This window comes from Myxocyprinus asiaticus, chromosome 3 (assembly GCF_019703515.2).
Source record: "Myxocyprinus asiaticus isolate MX2 ecotype Aquarium Trade chromosome 3, UBuf_Myxa_2, whole genome shotgun sequence".
NCBI lineage: Eukaryota > Metazoa > Chordata > Actinopteri > Cypriniformes > Catostomidae > Myxocyprinus > Myxocyprinus asiaticus.
This window is the reverse complement of record NC_059346.1, coordinates 32,838,961-32,858,829: the sequence shown is the minus strand read 5'-3', so window position 1 is coordinate 32,858,829 and position 19,869 is coordinate 32,838,961. Positions and strand designations below refer to the sequence as shown.

The window sequence follows — 19,869 nt, the reverse complement described above, 5'->3', positions numbered from 1 at the left end:
TTGATTACCCAGCACTTCATAAGAAAGAGAGGAAGGGTTAGGTAAGCGTGTTTGATTAAGTCCTCGGCTCCATTGCATGCACTATATAATGTGACCAGTTTAAGGTTTTGTGACTCTACAGTGCTACTCTTTGAAAACTGTAGCTCGTTACTGGAAAAACTATAATATTGTGAAATTAGCTTAACTAGTGACACTACTGAAAAAATGTAGTTAAGCAGCATCGCTACTTTTAATTAGTTACTCTCCAACACTGTATATTACAGTATCATGCAGGACTCGTCTCACATGATTGATATAAATACACACTGCTCATAAAAAACAAGCATAGCATTAACAATGCACAATAATTTGTCACTCTACTATCCTGAGAGTGAAAAAAATATGAGATAGAAAGAGCAAAGTTTAAAACAAATTCTTCCCAATTATGCACATTGTAAAATGTAACAGTGCCCCTAATGCATAATTATTACATTCAAAGCCATTTAAACAAATATTTACATATATTTGCATATCCAGAGTTCATTCTGCTAATGAGGCAAAGCTCTGTCATTAAATTCATTTTAATTAACTGTTTATTATTACAATATGAATTGCAAAATGTTTAGCTGCTTCAACCCAAAAGCAATCAAGACAGCAATCTATTAAGACTATAGCAAATCAATCTTCCCTCCCAGTGGAGAAGACCAATACACTATTATCATACCACCAACTGTGAAAAACACTAACACACAAATAGTCAGTCATCACATAACCACATCATAAGCACAGACTACAAACATGGGTCCAATGTATCCAAACAGAAATAATCTGTCTGTGGTGAAACATGACTGTTATATCCATTTATTAGTAATGCAAGCACATTTTGTGACTAGACTGTAATACATGTACATTTATTTTTTATAGAAATTGCCATTATTCCTTCATACAACCTGATTTGCAGGACACAAGTTTGAGGTCACAGCATGAATCTTATTCAGCTAGAAATAAAAGTCAAAGCTGTAGTCTATTTCCTGCTTAATATCAAAGAGTGTTTATCCCAAGACTAACCACTTTGAATTAAAATGAATGGGAGAAATTGGAATGCTCAACATATTTGTGCTCAAAAGATTGCATACCCTGGCAGAAATTGTGAAATTTTGGCATTGATTTTGAAAATATGCACAAAAAAAAAAACTCTTATTTAAGGATAGTGATCATATGAAGCCATTTATTATCACATAGTTGTTTGGCTCCTTTTTAAATCATAATAATAACAGAAATCACCCAAATGGCCCTGATCAAAAGTTAACATACCCTTGAATGTTTGGCCTTGTTACAGACACACAAGGTGACACACACACAGGTTTAAATGGCAATTAAAGGTTAATTTCCCACACCTGTGGCTTTTTAAATTGCAATTAGTGCCTGTGTATAAACAGTCAATGTGTTTGTTAGCTCTCACATGGATGTACTGAGCAGGCTAGATACTGAGCCATGGGGAGCAGAAAAGAACTGTCAAAAGACCTGCGTAACAAGGTAATGGAACTAAATAAAGATGGAAAAGGATATAAAAAAATATCCAAAGCCTTGAAAATGCCAATCAATACACTGTTCAATCACTTATTAAGAAGTGGAAATTTCGGGGATCTCTGGATACCAAGCCAAGGTCAGGTAGATCAAGAAAGATTTCAGTCACAACTGCCAGAAGAATTGTTCAGGATACAAAGAAAAACCCACAGGTAACCTCAGGAGAAATACAGGCTGCTCTGGAAAAAGACAGTGTGGTTGTTTCGAGGAGCACAATACGACGATACTTGAACAAAAATGCCAGAAAGAAGCCTTTACTGCGCCAATGCCACAAAAAAAGCCCGGTTAGAATATTCCCGACAACTCCTTGACACGCCTCACAGCTTCTGGCACACTGTAATTTGGAGTGAGGAGACCAAAATAGAGCTTTATGGTCACAACCATAAGTGCTATGTTTGGAGAGGGGTCAACAAGGCCTATAGTGAAAAGAATACCATTCCCACTGTGAAGCATGATGGTGGCTCACTGATGTTTTGGGGGGTGTGAGCTCTAAAGGCACGGGGAATCTTGTGAAAATTGATGGCAAGATGAATGCAGCATGTTATCAGAAAATACTGACAGACAATTTGCATTCTTCTGCACGAAAGCTGCGCATGGGACACTCTTAGACTTTCCAGCACGTCAATGACCCTAAGCACAAGGCTAAATTGTCCCTCCAGTGGTTACAGCAGAAAAAGGAGAAGGTCCTGGAGTGGCCATCACAGTCTCCTGAACTTAATATCATCAAGCCACTCTGGAGAGATCTCAAACGTGCGGTTCATGCAAGACGGCCAAAGACTTTGGATAACCTGGAGGCATTTTGCCAAGACAAATGGGCAGCTATACCACCTGCAAGAATTTGGGGCCTCATAGACAACTATTACAAAAGACTGCATGCTGTCATTATGTAAAGGGGGCAATACACAGTATTAAGAACTAAGGGTATGCAGACTTTTGAACAGGGGTTATTTCATTTTTTTCATTGTTGCCATGTTTTGTTTTATGATTGTGCCATTGTTATAACCTACAGTTGAATATGAAATAAAAGAAATGTGTTTTGCCTGCTCACTCATGTTTTCTTAAAAATGGTACATATATTACCAATTCTCCAAGGGTGTGCAAACTTTTGAGCACAACTGTATGGCAGTTGAAGTCCCGCCTTACAGGTAAAAGAACCAATCACCTTTTAGGTACAGACATCGCCTGTAAGTCTCGAGACTCAAGAACGCGCATGCACATAAATTGATCCAGCTTGACAAACAGCGTTTTTTGCATGATCTGAGCTAAAGAAGCACAAATTATGATACTATTGTTGTCAGATTTTACTGCTGATTTGAAATATGTTCTTTGAACGTAATCTTGATCAACCGTTTTGGAGATTTCTGCCTTTCACTTATTCAAGTAGATAGGAGCTGTACATTTATGCCACATTTATCCTAAAAAACATCTGCCCGGGAGCGTTACAAAGATGGCCGCCGAGTGGACTGACTTGCCTTGAAAGGGACTTTCATATATTAAACTATTATGACTGACATCATACCAGCAACATCACAGTGCTTTACGAATCCAAATTAAAGCTGCACATTTTCAGGACCTTGGCTTGACAGTGATCAAATATTAACACCATCTATTTTAAATGATTAAAGCAATTATTTATCACATCATTCATATTTAATGATTAAACACGGTCTTCCTCTCAATTGGTTCATTGTGTTTTATTCAGATATCTGTAACCAATTTAAAAGGTACAATCCATGACTATCAGTTTTACACCAGAAACTATCTCTGAGGCAAAAATCAAAGTCTAAAATTCTAACGTTTAATGGAATAGTTCAGAAAAAAAAAAAAAAAATCTCCATCATCATCTGCTCACTCTCATGTCGCTTAAAATCCAGTTGATTTTCTATGGTTGTGAAAGACAAAAGGTATTATTTACCACAAATTTCAGGCTGCTCTGTTCCATACAAATATAAAAGGGTGATCATTTATAACTGTCTAACTGTATAAATGCGCTATATTACAAGTCTTTTAAAGCTATTTGATAGCTTTGTGAGAGAAACATGCCACAATCCAAGTTATTATTTACTGAAAATCTTGCCTTCTGACCATTCAAACCTGGTGTGTTTACAATAAAAGCAAGAATGTCCTTGTTTGCATACTGCTGGAAGAGTGGCACGCTCAAAACCACAGAAGAGAAAAAACTTGCACACAAGCTTCATTGGTTCTCATGTGTATTGTGAATGTGCTGGTTTCAAACAATATTTGAGAGCTAGGGCAGAAAAAACATACTGGTTTTAAGTGACATGAGGGTGAGTAGATGATAACTGAATTTGTATTTTCAATGAAGTGAGACAAAAATCAAAGCCTAACGTTTAAAGGAATAGTTCAGCTGAAAATAAAAATTATGACATCCATTTGATTGAATTTGAAAAGCGACGTGAGGGTGAGCAGATGATGTCAGAATTTTCATTTTTGGCTGAACAATTCCTTTAAATATTAGGCTTTGAATTTAGCCTCATTTCACCCCAAAATTTTGTGAACTATCTAACATTTTTGGGACAATATTTGACAGAGGGGTTTATGGGAGTGGTGATGTCTATTTGCTACTGCACCGCAGTGATAGCCAGACAACAGTGACATCTGTATTTATCAGAGAAGTGCAGTGAAACATGAAAGGACCTTTAAAAAGTAGCCTTATTCTTCACAATTCAAATACTAACAGTATTACAGTCAAAACCTTCTCTCGTACACAAAGTCCAGAGGCTCTCACCTGTAGTCGCCCTTGACCCTGCACTTAGTACTGTTTTCCCATGATGCTTTAATGCAATTTAGAATAACTGCTGCAGCCCCAGGCCAAAACACCAACCAGGCCAGACAGTCCCCACACACGCCAGGCAGATATACACTCTCACTGCAGTAGTTTGCAGTCAAATTGAAAAACGAATGTCTGTGACATGCACTGTCAAAACTCACTATTCACTGGACTAAATTATATTTGATGAACTGGCACAAAACTGCCCTCTATTTTTCATAGTTATTATCCAATAAAAGATATGCATTTGACTATGTCTCACAGGGCCATAGGGTGAGGGTAGGCCTAGCCCTGTGCCTCTCATAAATTGTTATAGATTAGTGACCATATGTTTCATCTGGAAAGCCTGCGCACATACAGATTGTATGTCACTTTGGCAACCTGAGTAACACTAAGTTGACAGGCTGAGGTTAGTACCTACCCGAGAGAGATAGAAAGAGAAATTGAAAGAGAGTAAAGAAAAGTTGTGTTTAGACAATTTTATGATGGACCATTTGTAATGACTCACCAGTGAAGTAAACCAAAAACTGTTCAAAACAAGCCAGTAAAAGAACAAATTGAATTCACAAGCTTCCCTTTACCTTCATTCAGTCTTACATTCATTAATAATCATTTTATTAAATCAGTAAGCCTCTCAAGGTCATGCTATATTGTGAATATAGTCACTGCTTAAGGTTTTGCAGGCACTGCATGATTGCATTCAAAATACAGCACAACCTCTTGTACTAGAAAATCCTACTAAAGGCTGTGGGACTGCCATTTTACGGCAGATGCAAGTTAGTTAAGTAATCCAAACAATACCATTTTCTTTTTTCTCAAAATTCTGTTTATTAAATTTAGAAAACACAATTCTGTTAATGGTTCATAACAACAGCAGGAGAAGAGAAATGAAATATCAGTTAGATGGGGGTAGGCCAACCCCTGAGTTTAAAACTGTGTCCACATCCTGTGGTCGAAGGTCAACTAACCCCCTGAGAGAGAGAGAATGAGGGTACAAAATTGGGCAGCAGGAAAAAGGGTGAGCGTAAACAGAAACAGGGAAAATGAAAAGGCAAAATGGAGAGATAGTGAGAGGGACAGAGAGAACCATGAGGGGGTAGGCAACCTCAGAATAGGGGGCATCAGGGAAACATCTTCATAGCAAAACTCCGAAACTCAGGTAGAAAAGTTGAATTGCAAAGTCTTTTGTTTTTCAAGTCAATGTTATTCCTGCCACAAACCCCAAAATGCAGTGTTGACATGTAATTACGCACAACCCTGGGAGTATTTCCATTTTTCTTTCTCATCGCAAAACAAATAAGAAAAGGGGATGAAGGAAAGAAGGATGGAAGGACTTTTTATCATTAGCTCTCAGGAGGATGGGAAAAGAGGGATGAGGAAGAGAAGTGGAATCATTTAAGGGAAGGGAGAGGGGTTTTACCACAGACAGATTGAAACGTATATCAGTGGGGACTGCTAACATTGTCTTTTTCCTGTGGGGACAGAGAGAGATACAGATAGAGAGAGAGAGAGAGAGAAAGAGAGAGAGAGAGAGAGAGAACAAGAGAGACTGGGGTGCATGTCCGCACAGGGATGGAGCTGTTTTATTGTCAATCCATCCATCTGTCCATCAAGCGTTCTATCCCTTTATTCCTCTGTCTCTCTCACCCTCCCTCCATCCATTCTCAAGGAGCAGAGAGGGGAGACTCTCGATTCGGTGAGCCAGTAAGCGAGAGGTCCTCGGGGGGAAACACGGTCAGCGTGCAAGCCCTGATACCACCGAGGGATTCCGGCAGGTCGAACACTTTATGCCATTCATCCTTCTCTGGGTCGTACTTCTGTACGATCTCTACCATGCAGCGGTTGTTCCACGAGTAGCCGCCCACCACATATATCTTATTCTCAAATACGGCCACGCCCACATCACTCTGCCCTCGCAGCATGGCTGCTATTGGTGTCCACAGGTCGAGGGCGGGGCTGTAGTACTCACAACTCAGCACGTCGTCGTAGTCGCTGGTGCCCCGGAAGTGGTTTCCGCCGATGACGTAGAGGCGGTCGCCGACAGTGCACATGCAGTGCAATCCACGGACTGTCGTCATGGGAGCCTTCTGAGTCCATTTGTCTGCGTCCGGGTCGAAACACATGAGCTCTTTCTGGAAGGTGTCGTGGGTTATTCCACCTGCACAACAAACGAGAGATTTACATCATTTCCACTGCTGAAACAGACACCCTTCTCAGAAAGCTTTGAAGCATGCATGTACATACTTTAGGAAGTAGTGCTGTCAGTCGATTAAAATGTTTAAATCACAATTAATCGCATAATGTTTCATAGTTAATTGCAATTAATCGCAGATTTTGAAAGTGCTGAAATTTTACTCTATACTTCTTTTCCTGTCAAAATGCATTTGTTTCCTACAATATGTAACAATGTTTTATTAAAATTTTTCAAACAAAGCTTTCCACAGTATAAAGATAGAAATGGACCAAAATATCACCAATTCAAGTAACAAACGTTTCTCTTGGAGTCTAAGTGGGAGTTTGACAAATTAAAAGAACTAGTCTCCCCATAGGTTGCATATACATTGCAATGGGGATTAAAACTCAAACTCTCATCCTCCACAATATTAATCAGCCGACACACTGTGGCTATCTGCTTTTCTACAGCAGCCGTGCAGCCATATTCACGATTCACATTAGGGCGTCAATGCCAGTGTCAAGTGGCACTTTGAAATCCAAATGAAAAGCGCTTGCAAAAAAACATCTCGCGCTGCATTTTTGTTATAGTTGAGACTTGGCGAGTTTCTGTGGTAATTAAACTGTGCATTACAGAGGCTGCAAAGTACTCGATTTCTATCACAAGTTCCATCTGGTCTTGTTTTGCCCAACAAATAGCGTTGAGAGCTCCTTTCCCCATCATTTGATTACTTAGTGTGTGTCAGTGTAATGAATCTGGGCAGACACATTGCAAAGGTCCCCCCCCTACTCTGACCAGTGTATATGCTGGTTTATGCTTTATTAACAGTAAATGCGTTAATTGCGAAAGCATTTAAGAAAAATGTATGCGTTAAACTTTTTTAATTAATCGCATGTGTTAACGTTAACTTTGACAGCTCTATTAGGAAGCAATAGATATACAAAAAGTAATACATAACCACACACACAAAATCAACTCTCTTATGGTCTGCTGAGAAAAAGAGTTAAGGCCAAAGTATACTCTGGTTGTCCGGGTTGCTGACTGCTCTGTACACAGTATGCATAATGTTTTTCTCGACCCCAGGACGCGGTCCTTGTCTGTGCGCTTGCGCCAGCCACTGACTATACTAAAAGAGTATTACAAAGCAGTCGTATTACGCATGCATCAAATGCGTTCGTATTCACTCACAATCAGAAAAGTATACTTTGAAAGGCAACGGGGCTGGCGGGGCGCGATCCAATCCGGAACGCAGAAAAACTAAGTATACGCAGACCTTTAAGGTTAAATGTATTTTATTAAACACACACACACACACCCAAGTATAAACAAACCACAAACAGTCTGAGGTTCTGTGGCTGAGACTAGAAAGGGAAGAAAAGGAAAAAGACAAGAGGAAAAATAAAACAGGACATGTCTACAGGGAGGGCTGAAAATAAAGAGAACTATCCCATCAGGCACATGGGCATCTGCCAACTACACCCTCCTTCCTCTCCCTCTCTCCTAGTTTTGCCTTCTATCTCTCCATCCATCACTCTCTTCGCTCAGAAAGGAGAATGGAATCACACACACACACCCTTCTCCCCTCACATTTATGTGAAACAAAATACAAATAAGACAGAAAAGGAGAAAGTTTCAAATGAAACCGAGGCAATTGGAAAAGAGAGGACGAGGTGAGATTAGGAAAATAAGAGAAAAAGAGAGGATAAAATAGAGGAAAGAAACACTGAACAGAGCATGATGCAGCAAAAAAGACAATGAACTATCGTTAAAAAAAACAAGACAGATATGAGAGACAATTTCATATTTTCACATTAATTCACAATGCGCAAACAGAGCTTAAATACCAAATACCCAGAACACCATTTCATGACCTATATAACTGGCAGAGAGAGAGGGGGGATGTAAGAGTGAGGGCACAGACACCAGAGTAAAAACAAAAAGATCAGCAGTTCCAAAAATACTAGAGATTAATGGAGAAAGAGCATGGGTGAAAAAGAGAAAGGAAAAGAGAAGTGTAAGAATAAATTCAAATGTGTGTGTACATCACTGGCTTTTGTGAGTTTCCACACATGCATGCATAAGTACACTATACTTGAGGCAAAAATGAGAGATATGGTGGAGGGGTCTGACTAGAAATTCATATTTTGTATAATTACAAGGACAGTTTAGACAAGACTTCTTAAAGCAAACATTACCACTCAAAAATTACACTGCCGTAATGACAAGATCAATGTTTTCCCAGTGAAGAAAATGTGTTCATGCCATCGGCCACTATTATCAAACTAGAACAAAACCGATTTCAGAATATTCCACGGAAATTGTAGGACGGCATTAGGGTCAGGAACCAAGAACCGGTTCTAATTCAGATCGGAATCCGTATTTTAGAAATACCAGAATCGAATTATTTTCATGTCTTTCAAATCCATTAACAATTCTTGAACACAAATTCTTCAGTCGATGTGGACAGAACACAGTATTAAAATACTCTTGACAGTGTTACTCTTTCCTGCGCTACCATTCAGCAGCACTGCAACACTGCAATTGAGTCAGTAGCACAAAGCATACAGTGAGGCCAGTGTAGGTCGATTCCTGAATAAATTATTCTTATGAGTGGATTCTTTTTACTCAACACTGCAAAACATACAGTGCTTCGTCCAGAACTAATTTAATTTCTTCTTGTCGAATTTGAAATGAACAGAAATTTTACTGTATGTGTACTTGAGGCTTGTGAGACTTATGAGATTTATTACTAGATGGCTGTTGGTATGACAATGTGTAGTTAAAGATACACATTATGAGTTTTGTTGTAATTAGTGATATTTTATAAACATGACTGAATGAATAAAACATTTTAATTAAAAAGTCTGTGCAAACACTATAAGAATCTGTTCTCTTAAAATATGAAATCATCTTGTTTCTTCCACAAAAGTACTAAATTAATCATTAATGGGACCCTTAAGGAACTGGAATCGTAAAGAGGAATCAGAATCGTTAAAATCCTAATGATTCCCATCCTTAAACAGCACTTGATTCATTAAACTGTGTAAAGTATGCTATTACATTATTGTTTAACATTATTTTCCCTGCCCATGTGGCCTTATGTCAACAGAAAAAAACAACAACAAAAAAAAAAAAAAACAGTTTCATAGATAAAGGAATTATATTTTGAATTAAGACTATGAACACAATTCTTTTTTTTTCTTTAGAACAACCAGCACTAAATGTTAATTTTACTTACACCTAATATTCATTTTTTTAAAACAAAGATGCAAAGACAATGTCTTGTGTTGTTGTTTATTGTTATTTATGTGTGTTTTTTATCTTTGTCCTTTTTTCTTCATGATTGGATTATGTTAGTCTGTTTTGTTTTCATTCAAAATAATACAAAATGAACATAGAATAATGTGCACTGATGCACAATAAGAGCAGGCACATTTATTTAAATGGATCAATTTCCATTTAATGTTGTCTTCAAAGCAATCTCTCCAATCTAATATAAGAGTATAAACATAAAAAAGGCAGTTTTTTTAATACATTATTCTAGGCTTTACTGATGGTGAATGATTGTTTGGGGACCTGCCACACAAAATGTTCCTGCCTACAGCCATACTGCCTAATATATGGAGCTCATATATCATGTTAAGGAGTTGAGAATGTTATTTAGAGGTTGCCGGAGGTAAAAGAGAGTCATCTGTCTCATGCTTGTGTAAGTGTGAATGCTGATGTATGGAAAGGTTTCTATACGCCCTGTGAATGTGTGTGTGTGGGGGGATCAGAATGCCTTGAGCATCCATATCACAGCCCTGTATGTGTGTGTGTGTGATCACACTCCTCCTACATACTTCAATGTTCATTTTCACACAGAAACACACTCCTCTGATTCATGTCATCACTACATCAAATCTCACCACCCTATCCTACCCATCTCTCTCTCACGCTCTGTTTAACTTTCTCAGAAAAAGCAGGACTCCTCTCCATAAAGCGGGATTTGAGCTGCAATCCTGTGAAGTGAACATGTGATGGCAACAATCCTGCAGGTTAACACCCTTTGAGAGTGTGCATGTGTGTCTTCCTCTATTTAGATGGGAATTTCAATTCCTGTAGTTTGAAAGTGTGTTACGGTGTGTATGACTGAGAAAATGCACATGCACACACACACACGTTGGTGCAGCTATCATTATGAGGACTCTCCATAGACATAATGATTTTTATACTGTATGAACTATAGATTCTATCCCCTAACCCTAACCCTAAACCTAACCCTCACAAAAAACTTTCTGCATTTTACATTTTCAATAAAACATAATTTTGTATGTTTTTTAAGCGATTTGAATTATGTGGACATTAGAAATGTCCTCATAAACCACATTTATAGCATAATACCCTTGTAATTACCAGTCGTAACCTATATAAATGTCCTCGTAAACCACCCAAACCCACCCACACACAGAGAAATGTATTTATGCTGACCTCCAGAGCCATAATGCAGTACCTAAGGCAACTCTGAAACTGAGAAAAATGGCTCCAAAATTTTTTGATTGTCCAGCGAAATGTGGATAATAAAGGTACAATAAAGGTCTCTCTTTATTTCCTCTGATTCTAAGCATAGTTGAACCAAACCTGTCTGTCACAGGACAGATCATAGTCTAAGAAAAGGGTTTTTAAACTTTTTGATTCCAAGGACCCCCAAACATGATGATCCCCTCGTGAGGGACCACCTTCCTTAAATATATAGGAAGCTTTACATTTTTATGTATAAAGTCTCATTTATACTGTGTGAGAAAAAATAGTAAGTGTGATATTATAAAGACAACATGTGTGCAAAATTAAATAATTGTCATAATATTGTCATTCGGTAACACTTTACAATTAGTTAATGCATAAGCTATCATGAGCTAACAATGAACAATATTTTTCAACAGCATTTATTAATCTTGGTTAATCTTAATTGATAAAAAAAACAATTGTTCATTACTAGGTTTTTTATGTTAACATGTACAACTTTTAATGCTAAATATGTATTAGAAAAATGTTAAAATTAACATTAATCAAGATTAACAAATGGTGGAAAAGTATAGTTCGTTGTTATTCGTGTTAAATATAGTTAACTAATGTTAACAAATGGAACCTTATTGTAAAGTGTTACCTGTTAATGTAATAAAGGAAATTAAGAAAATTAAAAGAAATGATTAAACTGAGCACATATCTTTTTTCTACTCACTGTAATGTATTTACATGTATTTAGAAAGCCGAATGAAAAAATAATATTGTCAAAAAAAAAATTTTTTTTTAAATTCCCCCCAATAAAATGTTCTGTGGAACCCCTAGTGCCCCCTGGCAGTACCCGGACCCAAGTTTGAAAACCCATGGTCTAAGAGACCCATTATAACAAAATTTTGACTGAACGTGTAGTTACTGCATTTTGCCATTGTAAACAGCATTTTAAAGCATCACGCAGTACGTGCCCTCCCGACATGGAGGCTGTTCCAAAAATACTTTATTATTCTGCCTTCTAAAATACTGTGATTTTGATACATGTGAAGGTAGCATCGCATAGATCCTTCACAGAGAAGGCACTCCCAGAATGCACTGCAATGAGATCAGTGAAAAAACAAACCCAAAATGGTGGACAATGTGAGAGAAGTCTACTTTGTAAATCTAAAATGTACAATTCATTCAATACTCAAATGTATAGATAAAATAGTTAAATTAAAAACTGACTATTTTACCCTAAATATGTGTGTGCCATGTACGCTTGACTGAAATGTTTCTCATGATCTTAAAAATCTTTTGATCTGAAGGTGTGTGCTTAAATATTTGAAATTAGTTTTGTAGACAAAAATATAATTGTGCAACCATATTAATACAACTAAAATTGTATTAATTTTTTTTTTTTTTTTAAACTGATGACTTGGACCAAATAATAAAGAAAAGCAGCCAATAAGTGCCCAACATAGATGGGAACTCCTTCAATACTGTTTAAAAAGCATCCCAGGGTGATACCTCAAGAAGTTGGTTGAGAAAATGTCAAGAGTACATGTCTGCTAATTCTAGGCAAAGGGTGACTACTTGACAATGTAGAGCCTTACAAATCAGCCACTTATGAGGCTCCATTTCATTTTGTAGGCAGCAAGGCAGCTCACTAAGTTTTGGAATAGAGTCTCTGTGTGTGTTTATAAGTGAGTGTGGGGTGAACATCACATCCTCTCCCTTTCTTTCTCTTCCTGTCATGTGACACCTTACACGCTACCTGATATGTAAAAATGTGTGTGTGAGAGTGAGAAAGAGAACACACAACTAAATTTAAAGGTGATGTGCATAATTTTACAATGCTAACATTCGTTCTACTATCCTATCTTAACGAGGATTGACAATATACGCAAGTCATTCATAGGTTGTTTTACCCCCCAAAAAAGTAAACAAAGTGACTCTATGCATATGCACTACCTGTCAGGCTACACCTCCAACCAGCTTTTTTGACTTGCACATCAGACATATGCACAAAAATAACAAAAACATACTTGTATTCGAGTGGTACCTGAAATGTACATGAATCCTCCATAAACTGTGCCTGCGTGTCCGTAATGGGGCTCGTTCATTTTTGCCACGTAAGTCCATTCATTCGTCCTGGGGTTATAACACTCCACAGTTGCTACAAAGAGTGAGAGAAAGAGAATGAGGGGAAAAAAGTGAAGTATAAATGCCAAGAAACTAAATGACTACTAGACTAACAGCTGATTTAATGTGGGACCAGGAGGAAAGGACACCATGAGATCTGTCCTACATTAGTCATGTTTTGACAAACAGGAGAGAACAAGGAAGTGCTCCATTATACATGACCACACAAATGTAATTACACTTGCATACAGAACATGCACATATATAACAGATAAAAATGTAGATGCTGATATCCAGCAACTTAATAAAGACCATATAAAAATAGATATCCATTATTATTGGACATAAGGTGCAGTACACATCTGGGCCACTGGCACACAGCCAAAGAAAAAATGAACTATGATTATTTGATTAAATTATATATGATATGACCCCAAAAAGAGTTTTAATCTCTCTCTATTTCTCCTTTATGGACACAAACAAACACCTTTATTTCACCTTTTTAAATATTCAGAAAGATTGTTGGTCTCATCTACTGTAATCTATCCAAATCTGAATCTATGCTTATCTTACATTTTATATACAAATAAATAAATCTAAGGAAACACATTTGAATTGTAGCTTATTATGATATAAAATGCATTTATCATTTTCAGATGAAACTGATAATGAAGAGATCTGATATAGCCACATAATAATACACTTCCAGTCAAGACTGATCAACTCCAGGACTGAAAGAGCTCCAAAGGCACCTACTTTTGTACATTAGTCTTTGATATCAGATAAGATCCAGCCAACCACATCACAAAACGGCTCCTAATGCCAAGGCTGTATTTTGGCTTAAAGGACAAAAGCAGTGAGAGAGGTCTAGATTACTGTTCATTAAAGCATGCAAATAAATAGACAGCACATTGTTAAATACATGCAGCTCATTTTCCACTAAAGACCTTGACAATTCAGAAGAATCTGTCCCATTGACTGATACAGAATCAGAAATACCACACTCAGTGCTTAAAAAAAAAAAATCATCTGAAAACAGACAGTTCCATTTAAAGTCGGTCCCCAAAAAATGACTTTAAATATCACTCATTGCATTCTGTGTCCAGATGATTTCATTCATCAAATTCTCCAATACCTCTCTAACACACATTAGGCTCTGTATTTTCACACTAAGAAAAAATTATTACTACCTCTTTTTAAATACAATAAAAGTGAAATGTATATTTAAAAGTTAACTGCATCTGAATTGTATACAATTTAATACATGCCTAATCTACCATCATTCAAAGATTGATGCATCTTTCATAAGAAAATGTATGTTGAATATTACCAATTATTTTTTAACTAAGAGTCTCTTAACTCACCAGTTATCTGGGGACTGTAGTTTTAGAAATCAATCACTTGACATTTGAAGCCAACTCTCATAATAGCAAGTTCCAAGTTTTTATTTTAAATCGATTTAAAGAAAGCTAAAAAAAAAAATCGTAGTCTTTCCTTACTATGATGGGAACACAGAGGCTACAAGAGTCCAAAATGAATAAAATCCCAAAAGCAGTTTATTGTACAAGCAAAATTCCAATAATAACCTTAAAAATTTGGTGCATAGCATGGGACTTTTAATTATAAACAAGCCTGAAACACACAGGGACACTTATTTTGAAATGACAGACTTGGCTCCGTTACAATGCTCTATATTTAAGTATACACAAAATGAATCTTTTTATAGCAATATATTCACCAGATGAAGAGTTTTTATATATATATATATATATATATTTATTTCACCAGATGGGGTTTATTGATGAGGAATAAAAGAGTTTTGCCGATAACCGATAGTTCCAAAAAGCAACTATCAGCACCGATTAATCGGTAAAACCGACATATGGGCTACCTCTAGTAAAAAGATTACATTCAACTCAAAGCCGTAAATTCCACATGACTGTCATGATGTTGGTCGTTATGGAAACGAAGACCACGGAAACATTTGGTACTAATTAATGCTTAAGGATTGAAGTATTCTGATAAACATGAGAAAGCCTAGAATTTTTAATGTAAGTTAAATTACAGAGGGCTGCGAGTCAAATTGCTCACTCTCTCTATGTGGAAGGAAGTGTGTGAGAGTCCATAATCAAAACTCTGTTCTCTATAGAGTGAATCATTTGTGTGTGTGTGTGTGTGTTTGTCTCCTTTCTGTCAATTGTGGGTAACATCTGGCTGCTTTAAATAGCTGGACCTTGTGCAGTCTGTTGTGTAAAAGAGAAAGAGGTTGTGCGTTTGTGTACACTGTATTTGAGAAGAACATTGGATAGGATGATGAAACATTTATTTTTGTTTGAGTGTGCACATGTGCATACATGTGGACATCCATGTGTCATGTGTCTGTCTATATCCTGGCAATCCGCTTTTGTTATCTGGCGCTATGCTGGCATTTAAGTTTGCTAAGTTCCATTGGGGCATTCACCCTGCAAGAACCTTCTCTTCCAGTTATTCTCCACCTTTTTCTGTTATGGTCTTTTAACCATAGCAACTGCCTTGCTTAGCAAAAATTATTACATCATATTCTGACTGATTGATTAAACAGCACATTGACAAATGCGTGCACTATTACATGACTAATTAAGATTTTACCCCCCCATATTGTTAAGTAGTCAAGATTCACCATTAGTTCCTGCCCAAAAAGCTTTAATGGGTTAATTTTAGAACTAAGAGTCTATTTGAAACAAGACAGGAGAACTCTGAAATAATAGCATTATTCTGTCCCTACAAATGAATAGAATAAAAAGTAGGGGTATAAAAATCACATTTCATATAAACTAATTATTGGACCAAGCCAAGGGAAAATCAATTCACCATCTGTCCATTAAGCTTAAAGTTTTGTTTTAATAATTTATCCAAATTGAAGAAGTATTAAACTGCAAGAAATTCCCAAATATTTACATTCTGTGATTATTAAGCCACCCTCATGTTGTTCCAAACCTGTACAACTGTATGTCTTTCTTCTGTGGAACAAAAAAGGAGATGTTAGGCAGAATGACAGCCCTCAGTTTCAATTCACTTTCATTGTACAGATGCAATGAAAAGATGGAAGTGAAAGGTCACAGACTAACATTCTGTCTAACATGTCTTTTTGTATTCTAAGGTTGCTCCAATACCACAATTTTGGCTTTGGTACGATACCAGCCCTGGTACCTTGGTATCGATACTAAATTGATACTTAAGCAATAAATAAACAGCCTCAGATTACTGACAAAATTACAAATGACTTGATCTGCATAAAGCCTTGCAGTTACAAATTCTGTTTTTTCTAAATACACACACACACAATTTTGTGATATTGCTTACATATTATAATAATAATAAGAATATAATTTAGATGTTAAATTATTGTTATTAGAAGTATTATTGCTACTACTTTGAACATACAGTATTCATATTTTTCTTTGAGTTCTTCCTGTATGTTTTTTATGGTAATTTTTTAATAAGCTCCCCATTCCAAATGAAATGCTGAAATACTCACGAGCTACAACCTCAGAGCTGCAACGGAGTGTGAGTTAATAGCCACTCATACACTGAACACATTGCATCATAAGCATCACGTGAGATCTGTGTCTGTGTGAAGTATGACAGCGGCACCTCTCATTCATTCTGAAGTGTGCAGCACATGCAGAATATATACTGTGTGTGTGTGTGTATATATATATATATATATATTTAAATTTTATTCTTTTGCGGTTTAATGATCACATCATATCAAGGTTTGAATATGATTAATTGTTAAACTGTCATTAATTTCATCCCAAAAATGTCAAATTCAATAAAATGTTGCTAATAGCACCATATTGTAGTTCAGTATCGAAATTAGCAAGACGACGATATTGTATGGCTTTAAAAATGTTGATATTCCGTTTGTACCAGTATACCGTGCGACCCTATTGTGTTCACATAAGGCAAGTTATTCATGTTTAGAACAACATGAGTAAATGATGACAAAATTTGTGACATATTCCTTTAATATAGTTTTTACAAAACGTCCCACACTTCAACAACTGAAACAGTGAGTTCCATAGAAATCTCTCCCCTGCTGTCACACTAAAATAATTTACTTACCCAGCTCTCCTGCAGCATTTCTTCCTCCCACGGCATACAGATGTCCTTTGAGTGCACTCAGATGAAAGAAGGTTCTCTTCTCATTCAAACATGCCACCTGAATCCACTTGTTATACCTTGGGTCATATCTGAACACAGTATCCACAGCTGTTTTACCTTTCGTGTCATAGTTACTCTGTCCACCAACCACGTACAAAAAGTTCCCAATCACTGCAATCCCATGCTGGTAGCGTGGTGCATCCATTGGTGCCAATGCCTTCCATTCGTGCGCTTTTTCGTCAAAAAGTCGCAACTCTTTACTTACAACTAGCTGTTGCCGCAGCACTCCCCCTAGGGTTATTAAATGAGTGTTGTCCGAACGGATAGCAGTTCGTTCTGATTGCATCACTGGCTGCATGTATGGCATCATCTGGTAGTTGCTGGCTTCTAATAAAAGATTAACACAGGTATTGTCTGTACGCATGAAGTCGACAGTCTGTACATGGTTTATGAGTTCTGTTGGACTCATGAGTGGAAATCGGATATTGCGCATTAGCTTGGCGGCGTATTCCATGCGGCCATCTTCATAACGTAGCCAGCGGCAAGCAGCTTTAAACAGGTCAAGCTCGCTGCAGTGTTTTAGACTGTTAGAGGAGAGCACAAATGCTAGACGTTCAAATGGAAGTTTGACAAACTCGCCGGTGCCCAGTAGTGAGGGAAAATTCTTGAGGATGAAGTTGTTGACGTATTTGTCAACCTCAGTGAGGTTGTAGGTGTTGGCGATACGGCCCACCTCCACACAGTTATCCAATGACACCTACAAAGGGAGATGGAGCTGTGTTTTAGTACTATAAAGTCTAAAAAATACTAATTTTAAAAGGCATACAGGTATAAATCAGTGTTTTACCCCAGAAATGAGAAAGACTTTGCAGAAGTCAAGGACAGGCAGAATCTGGAGAAAGCTAGCAGCCTCTAGGGTGTCCTGTAGGTTTTCCATGTTGAGAGAGAGTTTGGCGGTATAAATGAAGTCTATAATCTTCTTTAGCCCTATTCGATTCACACCATGTAGCTTTATACACATTAAATCCTGCTCTTTCATTCCACCTGTGGAAAAAAGTAAAAGAGAAAGCAGGGAAGATATGAAAGAGAGAAAATCAGTGAAAAGAAATGACAGCAAAATAGATTTAAAATAGGAAAACGGGCAGATGAAGAGAAAGAGGAAGAAAAAAATTAGGGGAGGGATTCGCAAAAGTGTATCGCATAGGTAGAGAATTAAAGGAAGAGTGGGGAGAGTGACAGAAACAATAAGGAGAAAGACAGATAAAGGAAAAGAGTGAAGCTAAGTGAGTCTGTCACCAATTCTCTCTACCAAGATAATGAGCCATTTATTCAAGAGCCACGTTTGAAATAAACCACACCACTTTCATTAATTCAGATGTGATTTCTCAACTATTCAGAGAAAGAGAGAATGAGAAAGAGAGAGCGCAAAGGATAAACAGAACACAAGGGAGGACGAAAGAAAGCAAAACAGACGGAAATTATCTGTCTTAAAGTGCTGAACCGCTCATGGCCCATATCTGCTAACAGGACTTTGAACCCTTTGGAGCTTGATTTGGCTAAATATTTCTCATGTATTAGGAGATGCACAGCATTAGCTGAGATACAGACAAAGAGAGAGAGAGATCACATTTCTCAGCTACATACAAAGAGTATAAGCCTCTAGAATGAAAATTCATGGCAAACTGCTCTCTTTTAACTATAACATAGTACTCTCACACAATGGCTCTGAATTAATTTAATCCCTAGTTTTTTATTTGATTTTTTATGAATTCATCCAGGGTTTTATAGTATGCAGTATTAAATGGCATAATTATTAAGGGAATAACTGAACTGAATCCAAATAATGAGATGCTAGCCCTTTCCATAAAACAGACTATCTTTGAACAAGCTTCTCCAAATAACCCTAAGCAAGTCCCTTGCTTTCTTATCTTTTTCACCTCTCTTGCTTTGTTTTTTCTTCCTCAGGAACAGATGATGGAGAGAGAGAGAGAGAGAGAGAGAGGAAAGAAATCTGGAACATTCTGAGCTCTGAGGGAAATCTCTGATGTGACTAAATGAGACTGACATGCCACTGATATTTACATGAGGAACAGACTGAATAATAAAACAAGCAGACAGAAAAGATTTAAAGGAATATTCCGGATTCAATACAAGTTTAGCTCAATCGACAGCATGTGTGGCATAATATTGATTGCCACAAAAATTTATTTGACTTGTCCCTCCTTTTCTTTAAAAAAAGCAAATATCTGGGTTACAGTGAGAAACTTACAATTGAAGTGAATGGGGGCCAATTTTTGAACGTTAAAATACTCATTCAAAAGTATTGCCACAAGACATAAACAATATGTAAGTTAACATGATTTAAGTGTGATAAAATCACTTACTAACCTTTTCTGTGTAAAGTTATAGCCAATTTGACAAATTCTTGTAATGATGTAATGTCCACAAATCCTAAAAGGACTGTAAAAATGATGATTTAAACAGCTTTAGAGCTCAAATATTAGATGAGTTTTAACAGAAGAATTAATATAAGTGCTTTTGTAAAATTATAATCTTCACATTTCCACCTTTAAAT

General features: G+C 37.0%; 1 protein-coding gene across 7 annotated transcripts in view; it reads right to left on the bottom strand.

Annotated features, from left to right (window-relative positions):
- Positions 1-5,160: 5,160 nt before the first annotated feature.
- LOC127427864 (kelch-like protein 13) overlaps positions 5,161-19,869 on the bottom strand; it is a 94,294-nt gene continuing 79,585 nt past the window's right edge. For all 7 annotated transcript variants that reach the window (XM_051675742.1, XM_051675769.1, XM_051675751.1 and 4 more), the window contains 4 exons: positions 18,142-18,338; positions 17,256-18,051; positions 13,069-13,182; positions 5,161-6,515 (listed from right to left, as the gene is read on the bottom strand). In XM_051675742.1, the coding sequence (XP_051531702.1) occupies positions 6,022-6,515; positions 13,069-13,182; positions 17,256-18,051; positions 18,142-18,338 (1,601 nt within the window). In that variant the 3' untranslated portion in view covers positions 5,161-6,021. The remainder of the gene's footprint in view (positions 6,516-13,068; positions 13,183-17,255; positions 18,052-18,141; positions 18,339-19,869) is intronic.